Source organism: Cylas formicarius, unplaced genomic scaffold (genome assembly GCF_029955315.1).
Source record: "Cylas formicarius isolate icCylForm1 unplaced genomic scaffold, icCylForm1.1 PGA_scaffold_6__28_contigs__length_40554024, whole genome shotgun sequence".
Taxonomy (NCBI): domain Eukaryota; kingdom Metazoa; phylum Arthropoda; class Insecta; order Coleoptera; family Brentidae; genus Cylas; species Cylas formicarius.
The window spans coordinates 2508361-2522518 of record NW_026844347.1 but is presented as its reverse complement, the minus strand read 5'-3'; the positions used below and the strand labels follow the sequence as shown (position 1 = coordinate 2522518).

Below are 14158 nucleotides of genomic sequence, written 5' to 3'. Positions count from 1 at the left end.
TTCATCTAGTTCAGCCATCATATGATGTCAGTTTTTTATAACGCTCTAGGATCTCACTTACAAATTTTGGGTATATGGTATATCGGCTATACCAGTGAAAAAAAAACATCCATTGAAGTAATATCCACAGTCTTTAGTTAGCTTATTTCTTCTTAACTGGATAAGGTATTCTGGCAACATATTCCTGTTAACCCCTTCAGTGCCTGACTATGTTGCTTTTCTACCACAATTCTCGCAAAAATAATTAAGTTACCCCTTGGCGTCATTTTTTGAAATATAAATAAATAAATAAATAAATTAAAATATTAAAAAAAATATAATTACGAATTTTTCCGATAGGTAAAGGCCGTAGTGGGTGAAGTACACAAAAGAAACACCAGAACCAAATTATTCATAACGAAACGTTTTCGTCAAATCGGATCGCTTGGAATAATAATAGAATAATAATGGTCGCATTTTTTTCAGTTTGCGCATAACCGTTCCAGTTCGGTGGCCGCGAAAATTGAAACATTTCTTTCAAAGCTGATTTCTTAACGTCGTTTAAACATTAATAAATGACCATAAACGGGGTACAAATCAAAACCGGCATTTGCGTCCCCATATAAGACAAACGTACATACACACAAAGAGTGTTGTGGGTGTGGCGGAAAGGTTTGAGAAATATACGGCGGCTGTCGCGAGGAAATAAATGAATGGTGCCCCGCTGTTGACAAACCCGCGTGTATTACGTAATTAAGACATGGCTAAATCAGTCGTTTTTAAATTATAATATACACGTTGCTTAAGCCGGCGGCTTTGCTTCGACCGCGATAGATTGTTCGTGTAGATTCAATTCAAATAACTCAATCGAGAGTGGTAATAATTACTTTGGATATACGAATCCCAGCGTAAATTTTGCTCGGCAGCGGAACTTTAAATCAGCTGAGCCTGAACATAACACCCACAAGTTAAAATCGAAAACTGACTTTTTTCGCTTCGTGGGCCTACTACAATAAAATACTAGAAATGTATTAAAAAGCCATTTTTCTGGATAAAAACATAAGTAACCGTATTGTATCGTACATCGTTGAATTCGCAATGAAAAGCGCAACCTAATACTGTGTGTACTTTTTTTCCGTCCCATAAGAAAAATCAAAGTTGATGGTGGTTCCATGGAATCGAAACGCTGTAATGAAAATTTGTTAACGTCAATTTGGAGAGATTAAAAAGTGCCAATGGAAAAGTGTTTTCCGTTTTTTCATATCTTTTCAAATAGCTTTAAAAAATAATAAAAACGAAATCGCAATATTTCGGTTTTTCTCGGATATTTCCGGAACGGCTTGGAATTTTCAAATTTGTAAAACGGGATCTTGTTCGGTATCAAAATGCGCAACTTTTGTCTAATTTAACCGACACTATATCTCTTATAGTTTCCGAGATCCCCATGCTGTGCATCCTTATCTTGGACACACTGTATAAGTTTATTTATTCAAATTTGGAAGGTCTGAATTGCGACACAGGCACAGTATAAATGGTAAGTCAGTGCTCATTTCATCCGACCTTTTCTTTTTAATACTTTCTCCATTCTTATACGTCTGCGCGTCGTTGAAAAGTAAATTAACGGTGGGTTCATAAGATTCGACTATGATAATTCAGAAGAAACAAAATATTCCACATCCTCGATAAACCGGTATAAAATGTTTGTTGATGGGATGTTTTCGGTAGATTTTTGCCATCTTACTTTTAAATTCTGAGGGACACGAAACTAACCAAAACTAATGATCGATATTATACTAGTTTCTACAAAAAAAATCTTAGCTAGCTGGAATTAATTGAGTTGTATCATTACGGCTCTAGTCATTTACAGAAATACTTGAACTCTAAGTACTAGTTCAGTAAATATAAATAATAAATTTCACACCTGAAATAAGTAGATAGAAAAAGTTATTTAGGTTAGTACTGCTTTTATGAATATTTTTAAATATTAATTATTATTTATTATTGTTTTTATTATTAATTATTAATAATTATTAGTAAAAGAACAGAATATTACAAATGCTTAAAGCAAAGACAAAACGACAAACTAACATAACTATAATCTGTTTAATATACGTTTATGTTAAACAAATATATAGAGTCAGGCAGATTTTAGCAGATTTGCTTTCTACCAAGAGGCGTATAGTATACTCTTCCCAACAAGCTACCGTTTTTTCCAACCCTTTATGGTTTTGATTTCGGAATAAGTTCATGATCCGCTTGTTGTAAAGCGGAACGGACCATCCTTTTCAGCACGTGTACCACAAACCAGGGCCGTATTTAAGATGTTAGCCAACAAGAACTGTGACGTACGAACTGTTGTATTTTAAAAGTAGGGATTTTTTTTTGGATTAAACTATTATTCACTGATTAGTGTGCTTTTTATAAATCTTCCTAAAACAGCCCCTACTTGAGGTACTTCGATTTCAAGTTGGTTTTGCCCATGAGATTGGTTGATCTCCTTTATTAAAAACACATTAGAAAGATTAAACTGATTTCCAATTTAAGGGTTTAATCTATAATATTTTCCTAGGAAAACAATACAATATCTTATGTAGATAATTGGATGTTTTCCCATTTTGCTATTGGTTGATTTGTGAGATTTGGTGAAATCTGGTGTCAGTTTTATGAAACAATATTTTCTTACCTGACGAAGTAAGAGTTATTACCAACATACTGTTATTCAATTGTGTTATAAGACTCAGTGTGTCATTTTTATTGAGGTACCATATACATTTTTAAATAATTTATTTCTACATTATTCAATTTTGTTAGTCACTTGCGATGTCCAGCGACGAAGAAGTTGAAATTCTACTCGATGACGTAATAATCGTTGATGATGAACATCCGTCAAATTCAAATGGATCAAAGACATATTTGTCGGTTGCTGCCAAAATTATAACTTTAAATGTGTTTCTGTCTCTGACATCGATATCTGGGGAAAGTGGAGCCATAAAATTAACATCCCAGATAGCTAAAACACCGTATGTATGTAGTAACTGGCAATAATCGAGGAATCTCACGATGAAACTCTACACAAATCCGTCAGTTTTTAGCATTTGCATACACGAGGTACCGAAGTACGGTTCTGGAACTTCATTGTGGATTTGGGAATCTAGTTCTAACAGTTCTAAACAAATTTCATCATTTTGAATAAATAACAATATACATTTATCATGACAATATTTTAGAGATAATGATCTAATAGAGTCATTCAGCTCACCTTCAACGACTCGGTAGTTAATGAATAATAAAAATATTTTTTAGAAAAACCACTCGGACGGTCAACTCGATGCCTACTTAGTACAGAAGCTGATTACCGTTTCAAGTGGCGGAGTAGAATTTAGAATGGAAATCGCGTATCGATAATGACACAGGAAGAATTGGAAGTGGATCGCGCAATTTTAATTTCGCGTCGTGGGAATCTTTTGATATCTAACGATTACCTAGAATTATAATGTGCCATTTAGAATTAACTGTTACGGAATCGTTTACGCGTCGTTTGCTGCCTACGATTTATAAATTTCGATAATTAATCATCAATCAAAAGAAACAACCCGCATAAAACTAAATACATTAGGCAATAATTCTAGTAGCTAATGAACATGGACAACTAATGCCAAATTAAAAATTTTAGTATGCAATGTTAATAGATATTTTCTATAGTAACAATATCTTAAGGCTGTAACGCGGCAAAAATTTATTTCTATCATTGAACGAAATGATTTCCTAGTTTTATGATACTAAACAATATTAAAAGATGTTGCAGAATGATTGAAATTGGAAACGGTATTGAAATTGTTAAAGGAAAGAAAGTCAGCAGGTCAAACGAAAACTACCAAAGAAAGTCTAGGAAGACCAGCAAAAATGCTTGATAATGATATTGGCTCTTAGCAGAATTTTAATTTAGCTTGGTCAAGATGACATTTTTCCTTTAATAAGTGGAATACCGCTAAGAAAAAGATTGAAATACTTGAGTATAAACCGGCATCGAAACATATTGCTAGTGCTCATCAAGCTTTCATGGAAGAAAATTCATATTTATACACGTTTTAAGCGAAAGATTCCTAAAACAAGATTATCACATTTCTGGGGACAAATATCTTCCGACCTGATGGATAATCTCAACTATATAAAACCGCCAACTTTATCTTGCAGATGACAAGAGACTATCGCCTCCTTACAAGCAAACATTTTTGGTTTGAAAAAAAACCACTTCGTTTTTTGAATCCAACAGTGAACAGATTTGTCGCTATCAGAAACACAGCATCTGAAATTAAAGTTGCTGTTTGGTCAAAGAAAAGCGGTCCATGTTAACAAACAAAGAAAGAGAGAAATACGACAAGGATAAGTCAGTTACTCAGATGAGCAAGAATATTTTTTATTAATCTGTAATAAATTGTGTATGTTACGTAAATTGTAGCAATAAATTGATTAAATTAGCAACTAGAACTGATTGTACTTGCTTGGTTATTAGAAACGAAAGATGCCGCAAACAAAACTATCATAGTACTAGTTTCCAAGCTTCTAGGCGATATTGAGAATGTTGCATCTGAATTGTTTACAAACTTATAATATACAGTCGAACTTCGATAACTCGAACCAAATTGGTTGGCAATAGCGTCAAAAGTAGGAAATGCGTGTAAGTTTGTCTTGATTACTCGAATATCTTGATAACTCGAACGAAACATGTGGTGCCAAGTCGAATTTTCTCGGTGAACCCATAATTACGACCGATCTTAACCTGTCTTTTTAACGTATCTATGCAAGTAGTTCAGTTTTTGTACTTGCTAAGTTCACTTGTGTAACTTACTAGTTAATACTGTAATAATAATAATAATTTTTGCATTTGTTGATATGTCATCAAAACGTACTTTGTCAGTTGATCAAAAATTCAAGGTTATAAAAGAAGTGGAAAGTGGCTAAAAAAATAAAGATGTAGCTGTGAAGTATGGGATTTCGGCAAGTACAGTGTCTACAATTTTGAAAAATAAACATTCAGTCATCACCGCAATGGAACGTTTTGAAGAAAACAAAAACAATAACATTACACTAATGGATTGTGTTGACGACGTAACTATCGGATGGAATATCGACGTTAAGCTTGAAACAATTTCCAATTGTTTTAAAAAACCCGGTTTTGGTCAGTATTCTGAATGGGAAAAAGAAGATGAGATTCCCTTGATTTTCCTAAGTGAACGGCTGAAAGAAATGAGCGAAGACGAAATCCAAATAGAAATTGAGTTTAAAACTTAGACAAACATCAGATATATAGCAGAAGGTAGCACCATCAACGATTTTATACATGTGGATGAGGAAATTGTTACTTCAGAATTTCCTACTGATGAAAATATTATCGAGTCCTGCAGATGCGAACCTGTACAGTTAAACATCGAAGATGACTGCGAAAGTGACACGGTGGAGGAGGAGGAGCAACCACCTTCAAACGAATTGGTTGAAAATTCGTTGATTGTCTTGCGTTCCTATTTGAAAACCAGTGAATATACAACCGATTCGCTCTATGATTGTTTAAATAAAATTGAAGCTTTTGTTGAAAACCAAAATAAGAAATCCGGTCGTCAGTCGCGAATAACTGACTTTTTTCCAGTGAAAGAGTAAACTTTAATATGTACATACATATGTATGTATATGTGCATATATATATATATATATACTGAGTACATATACAATACATTTGTATGTACATATATTATGTAAATACATACTACATATGTACTACTATTTCATAATTTTCGTTTTTTGTTCAAAAATCATAGATATTAGGGCATTTATATAACGTCAGTTATTTTTAAATATAGTTTTATAAAACTTAATGAACATTTTTTTTCAAGATTTCAAAAAGTTTTTATAATATGCAAAATTTTTCAATAGCTAACTGTTGTTTCTTATCGTTTACGTGAAAGCAAGCGATAGTTCCCAAAATGTTTTTTATTGCCTCTCATTACTTGTCTTATTTATTTTAATAATAAATCTAGGCGTCTGTGTGGAAAATTATCACTACATTATACTGATAAATAGCTGTTGGTCAATAATTTTGTTGATTCTGTATTTTTGTATATAGATAGGGATATATAATGAATGCTGTTTATGAGAAAAGAGTGAAAACAACGTTTGCGCAACTTTCTATCTCATTTAACCAAATTTGTTGCCGTTGAAAAAATACCCATAGCTCAGTGAGTTCTTGCAGTGAATTGCGATGTGTAACAATTTAGTTGGATTGTGATGACTCCGAAAATGTGCGCTCCATTATGCTACTATTTATGCTAATATATATTTATATTTGTATTCAAACGAATTGTGCACCATTTTTAAGTCCCAAATGAATACAGCTAAAACACAATAATTTATTAAAAATGGGGGCGAACCTGACGGATCTGATCCTCATAGTGACGGTCCTATATTTGAACCTGTGTATATTGCTTCCACCACGAAAGTTTAAAAACGCCACTAAAATCCGATTTTGCTTCGTTTTAACAACGAAAACAAAATTTGGACACGCCAAAATATAACACCTTGGCTATTTTGGTAACACTTCCGCGGTTATTATCCGGTTTACAAAATGACGGTTCCATAAACTTTTTTTCGACAGCGGTCAATGTTATAATTATTTTATTAAACGCCAAATCGTGATAATATAAGAAAGGACAATACAAGTAGATCAGGGTCAAGCTTTGCACATTCAAAACCAGTAGTGATTGTCGAATGCAGTGCCCGTCGTGGTTTTAGATTTCGAATGTGCTTCGTAATCAAAAAGAAAAAAGTTAGTTTTAATTCTCAATTTGTAACTAAACTTATTTGTTTCACTATCATCCTTTTACGGTACCTAAATTGAAAATTTTCATTGACGTTACTTAAAATGATAGATTCAGGATTCTATATGAAATTTAAAATTTAAAAAAATTATATATACATACATATATAATGAATATTTGATTGTATGACGAACGTCTAGCCCAAATTTTTATCGTTTTAGAACGTATTTTGCTGCTAATCGAATAGCTTCTAAATTTTCACATAAAGAGTTTCGTTATATAGTTACTTACGATGATTCCAATTGCGTGTACATCGTCCATTAAACATAATTGACTAATTTGTTAGATATACCGTTTCCTTCCTTAGAGTAGATAATTGTAGTTGATTTCCCGAACCAATCTATCGAAATTAGAAAGTGCACAATCAAAAAAAAAAATTGTTACAAATTTTCATAGAGAGCCTAATTTGGAACTTGTCCTCCATTTTTACTGGCGTGGAGTAAAATATAAAATTCAGTATTTTAAATACTCATTACAATTTTTTTTTGTTTTAAGTTTTCTTCTTTTTTACGCTATTTGGTTAGACTAGTTTATCATTAGTTTATCAATATCACAAAGAAAATTTTGTCTCGGAAATTATTATTGTTTGGTGTAATTCTTGATGCCGAAGTTAAATCCCACATGTAGCGCTCCAGATAAGTTACATTTATGTTTTAAGTTGCTGTTAGTTTTATATCATCATTCCTAGACTTCTTATTAACTGAATATGCACTACAAATTTTGCTTATATGTAATTGATATTAATTCGTGTTCAATATTTCATAATGTTTATTTCCATCACGTGTTACATACTGCTGTCCTAATCTGTTATGCTTAAGAAATTGTCAACATAGACCAGGAACAATATAGCAACTGCAGTTTCATGCTAGCTATCATAAATCAGTTATACTGCTTATTGTATCACTTATTCCTGTCCTTTTTCAGAGGAATGATTTGATGAGTCACTAGATAATGGATCAGGGATTTTTCTCGCACACAATCGTTTAATTAATTTGTGTGGAAAACAAAGAAACTTTTTTGTTGCCTTTACCAAAATTTCTTAAAACAAAATTTTATGGGAGCAAAGTTTTATAATTATTGTAAATAATAGACGTGATTGATATCCATCTTTGACTAATTGCCGTCTTCAAAGTCAGCATTTTTTTTTTCAGTTGCGGGTAAATGAAGTATCTTGTTTTGAATGGTATTAAACTAAAATTTTTCTATCTGTTTTTGGGTCGTTTAATTAAAGTTTTGTCTGTCCCTGCACAATGTTAATCCTAGGAAAGTAAATTAGGGCTTGGGCTACAAATTCTATACATTTAATTGAAGCCTGTTCATATTCTAGGCTCCTACATGCAAATGCAGAGCCTTCTGGGATTTTTTTATACCCTATTTTTAAATATACTACTTCATACACTGTTTATACATTACCCGAAAGTTGGCCAAAAAAGAGAATTAAAAAATCACTGAAGATTCATACAATACATACATACATACATTTAAAATGGTGGATGCGCTTAAAATCAAATGCGCTCCGCCACTGGACGAAGGAAGTCACACTCGCAATTTTAGCGGTATAATTACAAGATGCAAAGATAGAACCCTCTTTGACGGTGCGTGCTGTTCGCTTTTTGTCGAAACATCTTCGTAGAACGCTGGGGATTTATTTTATTGCTTCATTGTGCGTTTTATTGTTGTTATTTTCTGCATTCTTGCAATTCGTTTCATAGATTGAAAGACGAAGATATGTGTCCGTATAAATTAGCACGCGTTCTGCGATTATCTTCCAAAAGATCGCTAATTATAATATCGCAAAATTGGTCTCGACAAATTACGTGCGTTGAACGGCTAATTTTAAGTCTTTTGGAAAAAAATGACTAAACTTAGTTGTAATATTTTATATAAAAATTTTTTTTCTTGGTAATATATCAAAATTTATATGAAATATCCATGACTTACTTTTTAAATTGAATTAAATTTTTGGTTTAGGTGTCGAACATTGGGGACCAGTCGCGTCATTTATATTTTCTATAATGGATTTTGAACATTAATTCAAGAAAAAACAAATGCAACATTATAACTAATAACCAATCCCATAGGTTCCGTTTTATTATTTTTCCGTTTTATGATGGCGATAGTTGGTTTCCGTTTTCATTTTTCAATGCAACAACGTAACTGCCATTACGGTGCAAATTTTTTGTGTTACACAATTTTTATGCAACGAATCGCGCCAATTTGATAAAATTCTATTGCAACAAATAAGTAGACTACAGCGAGAATTATTGAAGCAAAAACACTTTATATAACAACTGAGTTTATAAAGGGAAGTTATGTTTGATATAACGAAATGTATTTTATAGGTTACATTTAAATGAAATTTAATTAATTTTAATTGTAGTTTGTGACGTAAGAATTATTACTATTTTGGCAACATCAGTGACATAAGATGGCGCGTTCTAAAACCGATTAGCCAGTGGATTTGTATAAAGTAAACAAGAAATTATCATATAAAAGCCCGTTTTCTAATATACTCCAGAACAATGAACTAACACGGAATTGATTTATCCATTCAAATTTAATAGCATGTAAATGTCGCTACTGCCGTTATTGTTTTTCCTATTATGTAAGTTAATGTTAAACATTATTTATAATGCTTTAACGTTTGTTTGGGAGCGCCGCCAATAAAAATGCAAAATTTTCATATGAGGAATCGATCTATCTGTCGATCTACAATTAGGCGTCTATTAAATAAGTAAAAAATATTAACGTGTTTTATTGAAAAGTGTAGTTTTTAGCTTTACTTTACACCAAATATGCTACTTATAAACACCTTTAACATTACAATTGGTTCCGGAGATGTTGGAAAAAACGGAAAATTAAAGATTTGGTTTCAATTTTTTCCTAGCGTTTCCTCTTATATAGTTACTAAACCTATAAAGACCCTGCCTATGCTGACAGGATAGGAACTCATAAAGCAACTATGTAAAATTTTTTTGAAAACGTCCATTCAACGTGCGCATGCGCGAGATTTAAAATTTCCTTTTTAACCAATGGCAGCTCTAAAGATAAATTCTGTAGTTGGATCCATATGACCTTGTGGCTTTCAACAAACAACATGAACAGATCGTCTATATTTGGATGCGGCATTTTTACGGCAGTATTTTCTCAAAATAAATGTCGTAATCCTATTAAATTTTCGTTAAGGTGTGGAAAAGCAGCACCGAATTGCAGCACCCGCGTCGGCGTCAGCATAATTCCGTAATTAATTTGGCTTTTTCTTTAAGTCCATTCGTTCAAGTAAACTATTTTTCAGATTTTTTTTTCTTGTAAATCGGCGCAGAGCGTTAGTTTTCCTCATAGGTTTAATCTCTATTTAAATAACTTTGAGATGCTATATCGCACAAGAAACATCTAAGTGGAAAAAATGTTCAAGAAGCACTTCCTATAGACATTAGTTGACAATGCTTGTTCTAGTAAAAATTCAACTTGTAGCTTAATTGTTTTCTTATATTTCCTGTAATTCTTGTACACTAAAACATATTACCCAAACATTCTTCCTAGCTATTTAAGTGTACCTAAAAATGTACAGAATTCTGTTTAGTAATTTCTGTAAGTCTATTTTCCAGTTAGTTAAATGTTAAATAAATAGATATCACTGTTTCCCTAAGGTCATATTAGCTCCTCATATTTGCCAAATTTGTTGTGATTTCGTAAAAGAACAAAGTATTCGAAGCACAAATTAAAACAATGAAAACAACAATGGTGCTGTTCTGCGACAATAGTAATTATTTATCTCGGCGTTGCCAATTATGTTCGGATTTCAGAGATTGATATTGCGTTCTTATAAAAATTAATCATTTTTCCAACTCGGACAGTTGGCCGGAGACGCATGCGCAAAGATCCATACCTTCTCTACGAAAATATCATAGCCACCTGCGGCGCATCAACTTTTACCGTAGTAGGGCCACTATATTATCTTATAGCTATATAGGTATTTTACAGGCGGGAGTAGAAAAATAAGGGTCACTGTTTGATTTACTAAAAATTACTATCGGTAACGTCACTTGAAACTTATAGTAAAATATAATAAAAAATATTTTCAATCTTAATTTAATAATTAAAGTATAATAACAAAAAATTACCTTTCCGTATTTATGACATCCATCGTTTGTACTGGCCGTCCAGCTGTCGGTTTCGATTCGCGCCCGTTCGAGGGCGCCTGTGATCGTGTCGATCCTCGACCACTCGCGCACGTCGTGATCTCGAAAGGGCGACACTGCGCCGCCCGTTGGACCGGGGGCGGCTGCCACCACTTCCATGATTTGCCTTGCGACGGTTAAAGTCTTTTAAGCAGGCTAGAGTGCTGCGTAATAGTTTCGGTTGTGTTGTCGGCTGTTATTGAGATAGATCTGCAAAAAACAAGCATCTGAGAACCGTGTAAATTATTCTGTTTTCTAAATTTATTTAATAAATGATGTGTTGTCAACTAATTACCATAGAAATGGTTGATGGCTTGAAAATAAATAAGTTTTTTCCTACATATAGTTTAATATACCCCAAATTTGGTAGAAACGTGCTTAAAAAAATTCCTGCAAGTTTATTCCCATCAACATTTTAAAATCGAATACCCTCTAGTTAATATCCGCAATAATAATCTAAGCATTATGGAATACATGTTACGATACTTAAGCTTTAAAATAATTAAGTTGCCATGAAAAAATCTGATACCACTTAAACGTAGTTATTTAACTACTAACAAAAATAACAAATCATATGGCAACTTCCGAAAACGCAGGGTAAAACGGAATGCAAATGCTCAATCCATATCGCCTACGCCATTAAGAATTTGCAGCCTGTTGCCTGGTCAGCTAACTATTTAAAACTTATTGTTCAAACTAACAAAGGTATATTTTAAGTTCTTTTGTTCCTATTTACTTACTCGTTCTTTAAATCTTCTTCTGTTACTAGTACTAGTTAAAAAAAAAAGACTTATTTTCGAATTAACAGCTTAGAGGTTAGGTGAGAAAAATTAAATTGATACAATTCTCTCTTTATAAATAAATTCTTTGCAATGGTTTGTTTTTTTCTATTTGTGTGAATTGTTATATTTAATCATGGGTGCGAAAATGTGAACTTTTATCACACCTACATTTCTGAGCGATTATAGTTGTCACAGAACACTCAGGTGGTGACGAAATAGAGAAACCGTCTTTACGCCGTACCGAGTACGTCTGAATTTAAATTAATTACTCCAAATTTTCTTCGATACGCTTATGTAGCAGCTCTTTCATAGCTATTGAGCATGTTGTGCAAGAGGGGGACTACTGAAGTATTAATTAATTAGTTTACTCTTAAAAACTGGAATACTTAGTAAAAAAACATACAAAAAATTTAAACAAATAAAGAGTTATCTCGTGTGTCACTATAAGAGACGACTTTAAGAGACGTGAGCTACGTTACTAACGGCCGCAAGCCACTTCTTAGGTTTCCGGTATTTTAGGCACTGGTTTGGGAGCGATGGGATGTAGAAATATATCTGTGATATCCGTGCTGTTTTGCAAAAATGTTGCGAAAAAGCGAAGGTCGTAGCAAAAGCATAGTATACAACATATACATAACAACAATCCAATTCGATAACATATAATCCGCTAAACCCGTTGCAATCCAACCACCAGGCTGTTTAGTAGAGTTCTCTAACTATATACCGTTTTTACGACATAATCCGGTATTTAACTTTGGTAAATTTTTATGAAGGTCTACCTCGCTTAGGTTTCTCTTTGTGACCCCCAATGAATAGATTCGAAATTCCAGAATGACATTCCAGAACCGTACTTCGGTACTTCGTGCATACAAATGCTGAAAGCTGTCGGATTTGTGTGGAGTTTCATCGGTGAGATTTCTCGATTATTATTAGTCTATGCAGTGAAATGTCCATTCTTACTTTTAAATACTACTCTTAGAATACAGCAGTCCGAACGGCACAGTTCTTGTCGGCTAACATCTTAAATATGGCGCTGGGTGGTGGTGCGCGTGCTGAACAGAAGGTCCCTTCCGCTTTCCAACAGGCGAGACTTAAATTCATTCCGAAGTCAAAACCATAAAAGATTGTAAAAACGTTATATATTTTGGAGAGCTCTCAGAAATCTCAAACGATGTGCAAATAGATCCACTGACACCTTTAGTATTAAAAAAATCCATCGATTTCAATATTTTTTCGGATTCAATGATAAAGTTCACTATATTTATCAAAATGTAGTTTGAAAGTGCTCCTAGAATCATCGAATAATAATAATAATTATTATTATTATAATTATAAATACTTATAATTATAATTAATTGTAAGTGTTTTTGTTCGGGCTTAATGGCCGTCGTTGAGTGGAATTTCTTCCTGAAGTTTCGCTAGCACGAGCAGCTAGCTTCTTCTGAGGTGCTTCAATATTTCAATATTTTCCGATCCTGTCTGTCACTCGAGGCATGTAGGTAGGTAGCTGTCTGTGTGAGTCGGCTTGCGGTACACCGTGTGGCTTAGTTTCGCATTGAGTCTTTTTATTAGAACATCCAGAAACGCTATTAGCTGATTTTGTTCTGTCTCCACGATAAATTTTATACTTGGATGTTGAGCGTTTAGGTGATCCAGGAAACGATCAAGTCTATCTCTTCCATGACTCCAAATTACAAAGGTGTCATCCACGTATCGGAGCCATTTTGATGGTTTGTATTCAGACGAGCTGATCGCTTTCTGCTTGAATTCCTCCATAAAGTCGTTGGCTATCACTGGGCTAAGTGGGCTTCCCATAGCTACCCCATCCGTCTGTTCGTAGAAGTGGCCATACCATAAGAAGTAACTGCCCGTATGGCAAGACTGGAAAAGCTTGGCAATGTCATCTGGGTAAATTCTTGCGATCAGGTCTAAAGATTCTTTCACCAGGACCTTTGTGAATAAGGACACAACATCAAAACTGACAAGGATGTCATCTGGCTGGAGAATTATATCCTGAATTTTGCAGATAAAGTGTGTTGAGTCCTTGACATACGACTCCGAATTTCCTACGTGGGGTTGGAGCAATGATGCGATGTGTTTGGCTAGGCTGTACGTGGGTGATCAGGTGCACTTACTATTGGTCTTAGTGGAACATCAATCTCATGGATTTTCGGCTGGCCATAGAGTCGTGGTGATACAGCTTCTGTTCTTACGAGGATTCTCTGTGTCGCATCCGATAGAGTGGAAGATTTGATAAGTTTGTTGGTATTCCGGAGTTTTGCTTGTGTTGGGTCCCTACTCAATTTTCGGTAGCTTGACGAATCAAGAAGATCTTCAATTTTGCGTT

At 33.7% G+C, this 14158-nt stretch overlaps 1 protein-coding gene across 3 annotated transcripts in view; it reads right to left on the bottom strand.

Moving 5' to 3' along the window:
* LOC132702829 (uncharacterized) overlaps positions 1-14158 on the bottom strand; it is an 85522-nt gene that overhangs the window by 29562 nt on the left and 41802 nt on the right. For all 3 annotated transcript variants that reach the window (XM_060671637.1, XM_060671638.1, XM_060671639.1), the window contains exon 2: positions 10973-11239. In XM_060671637.1, the coding sequence (XP_060527620.1) occupies positions 10973-11149 (177 nt within the window). In that variant the 5' untranslated portion in view covers positions 11150-11239. The remainder of the gene's footprint in view (positions 1-10972; positions 11240-14158) is intronic.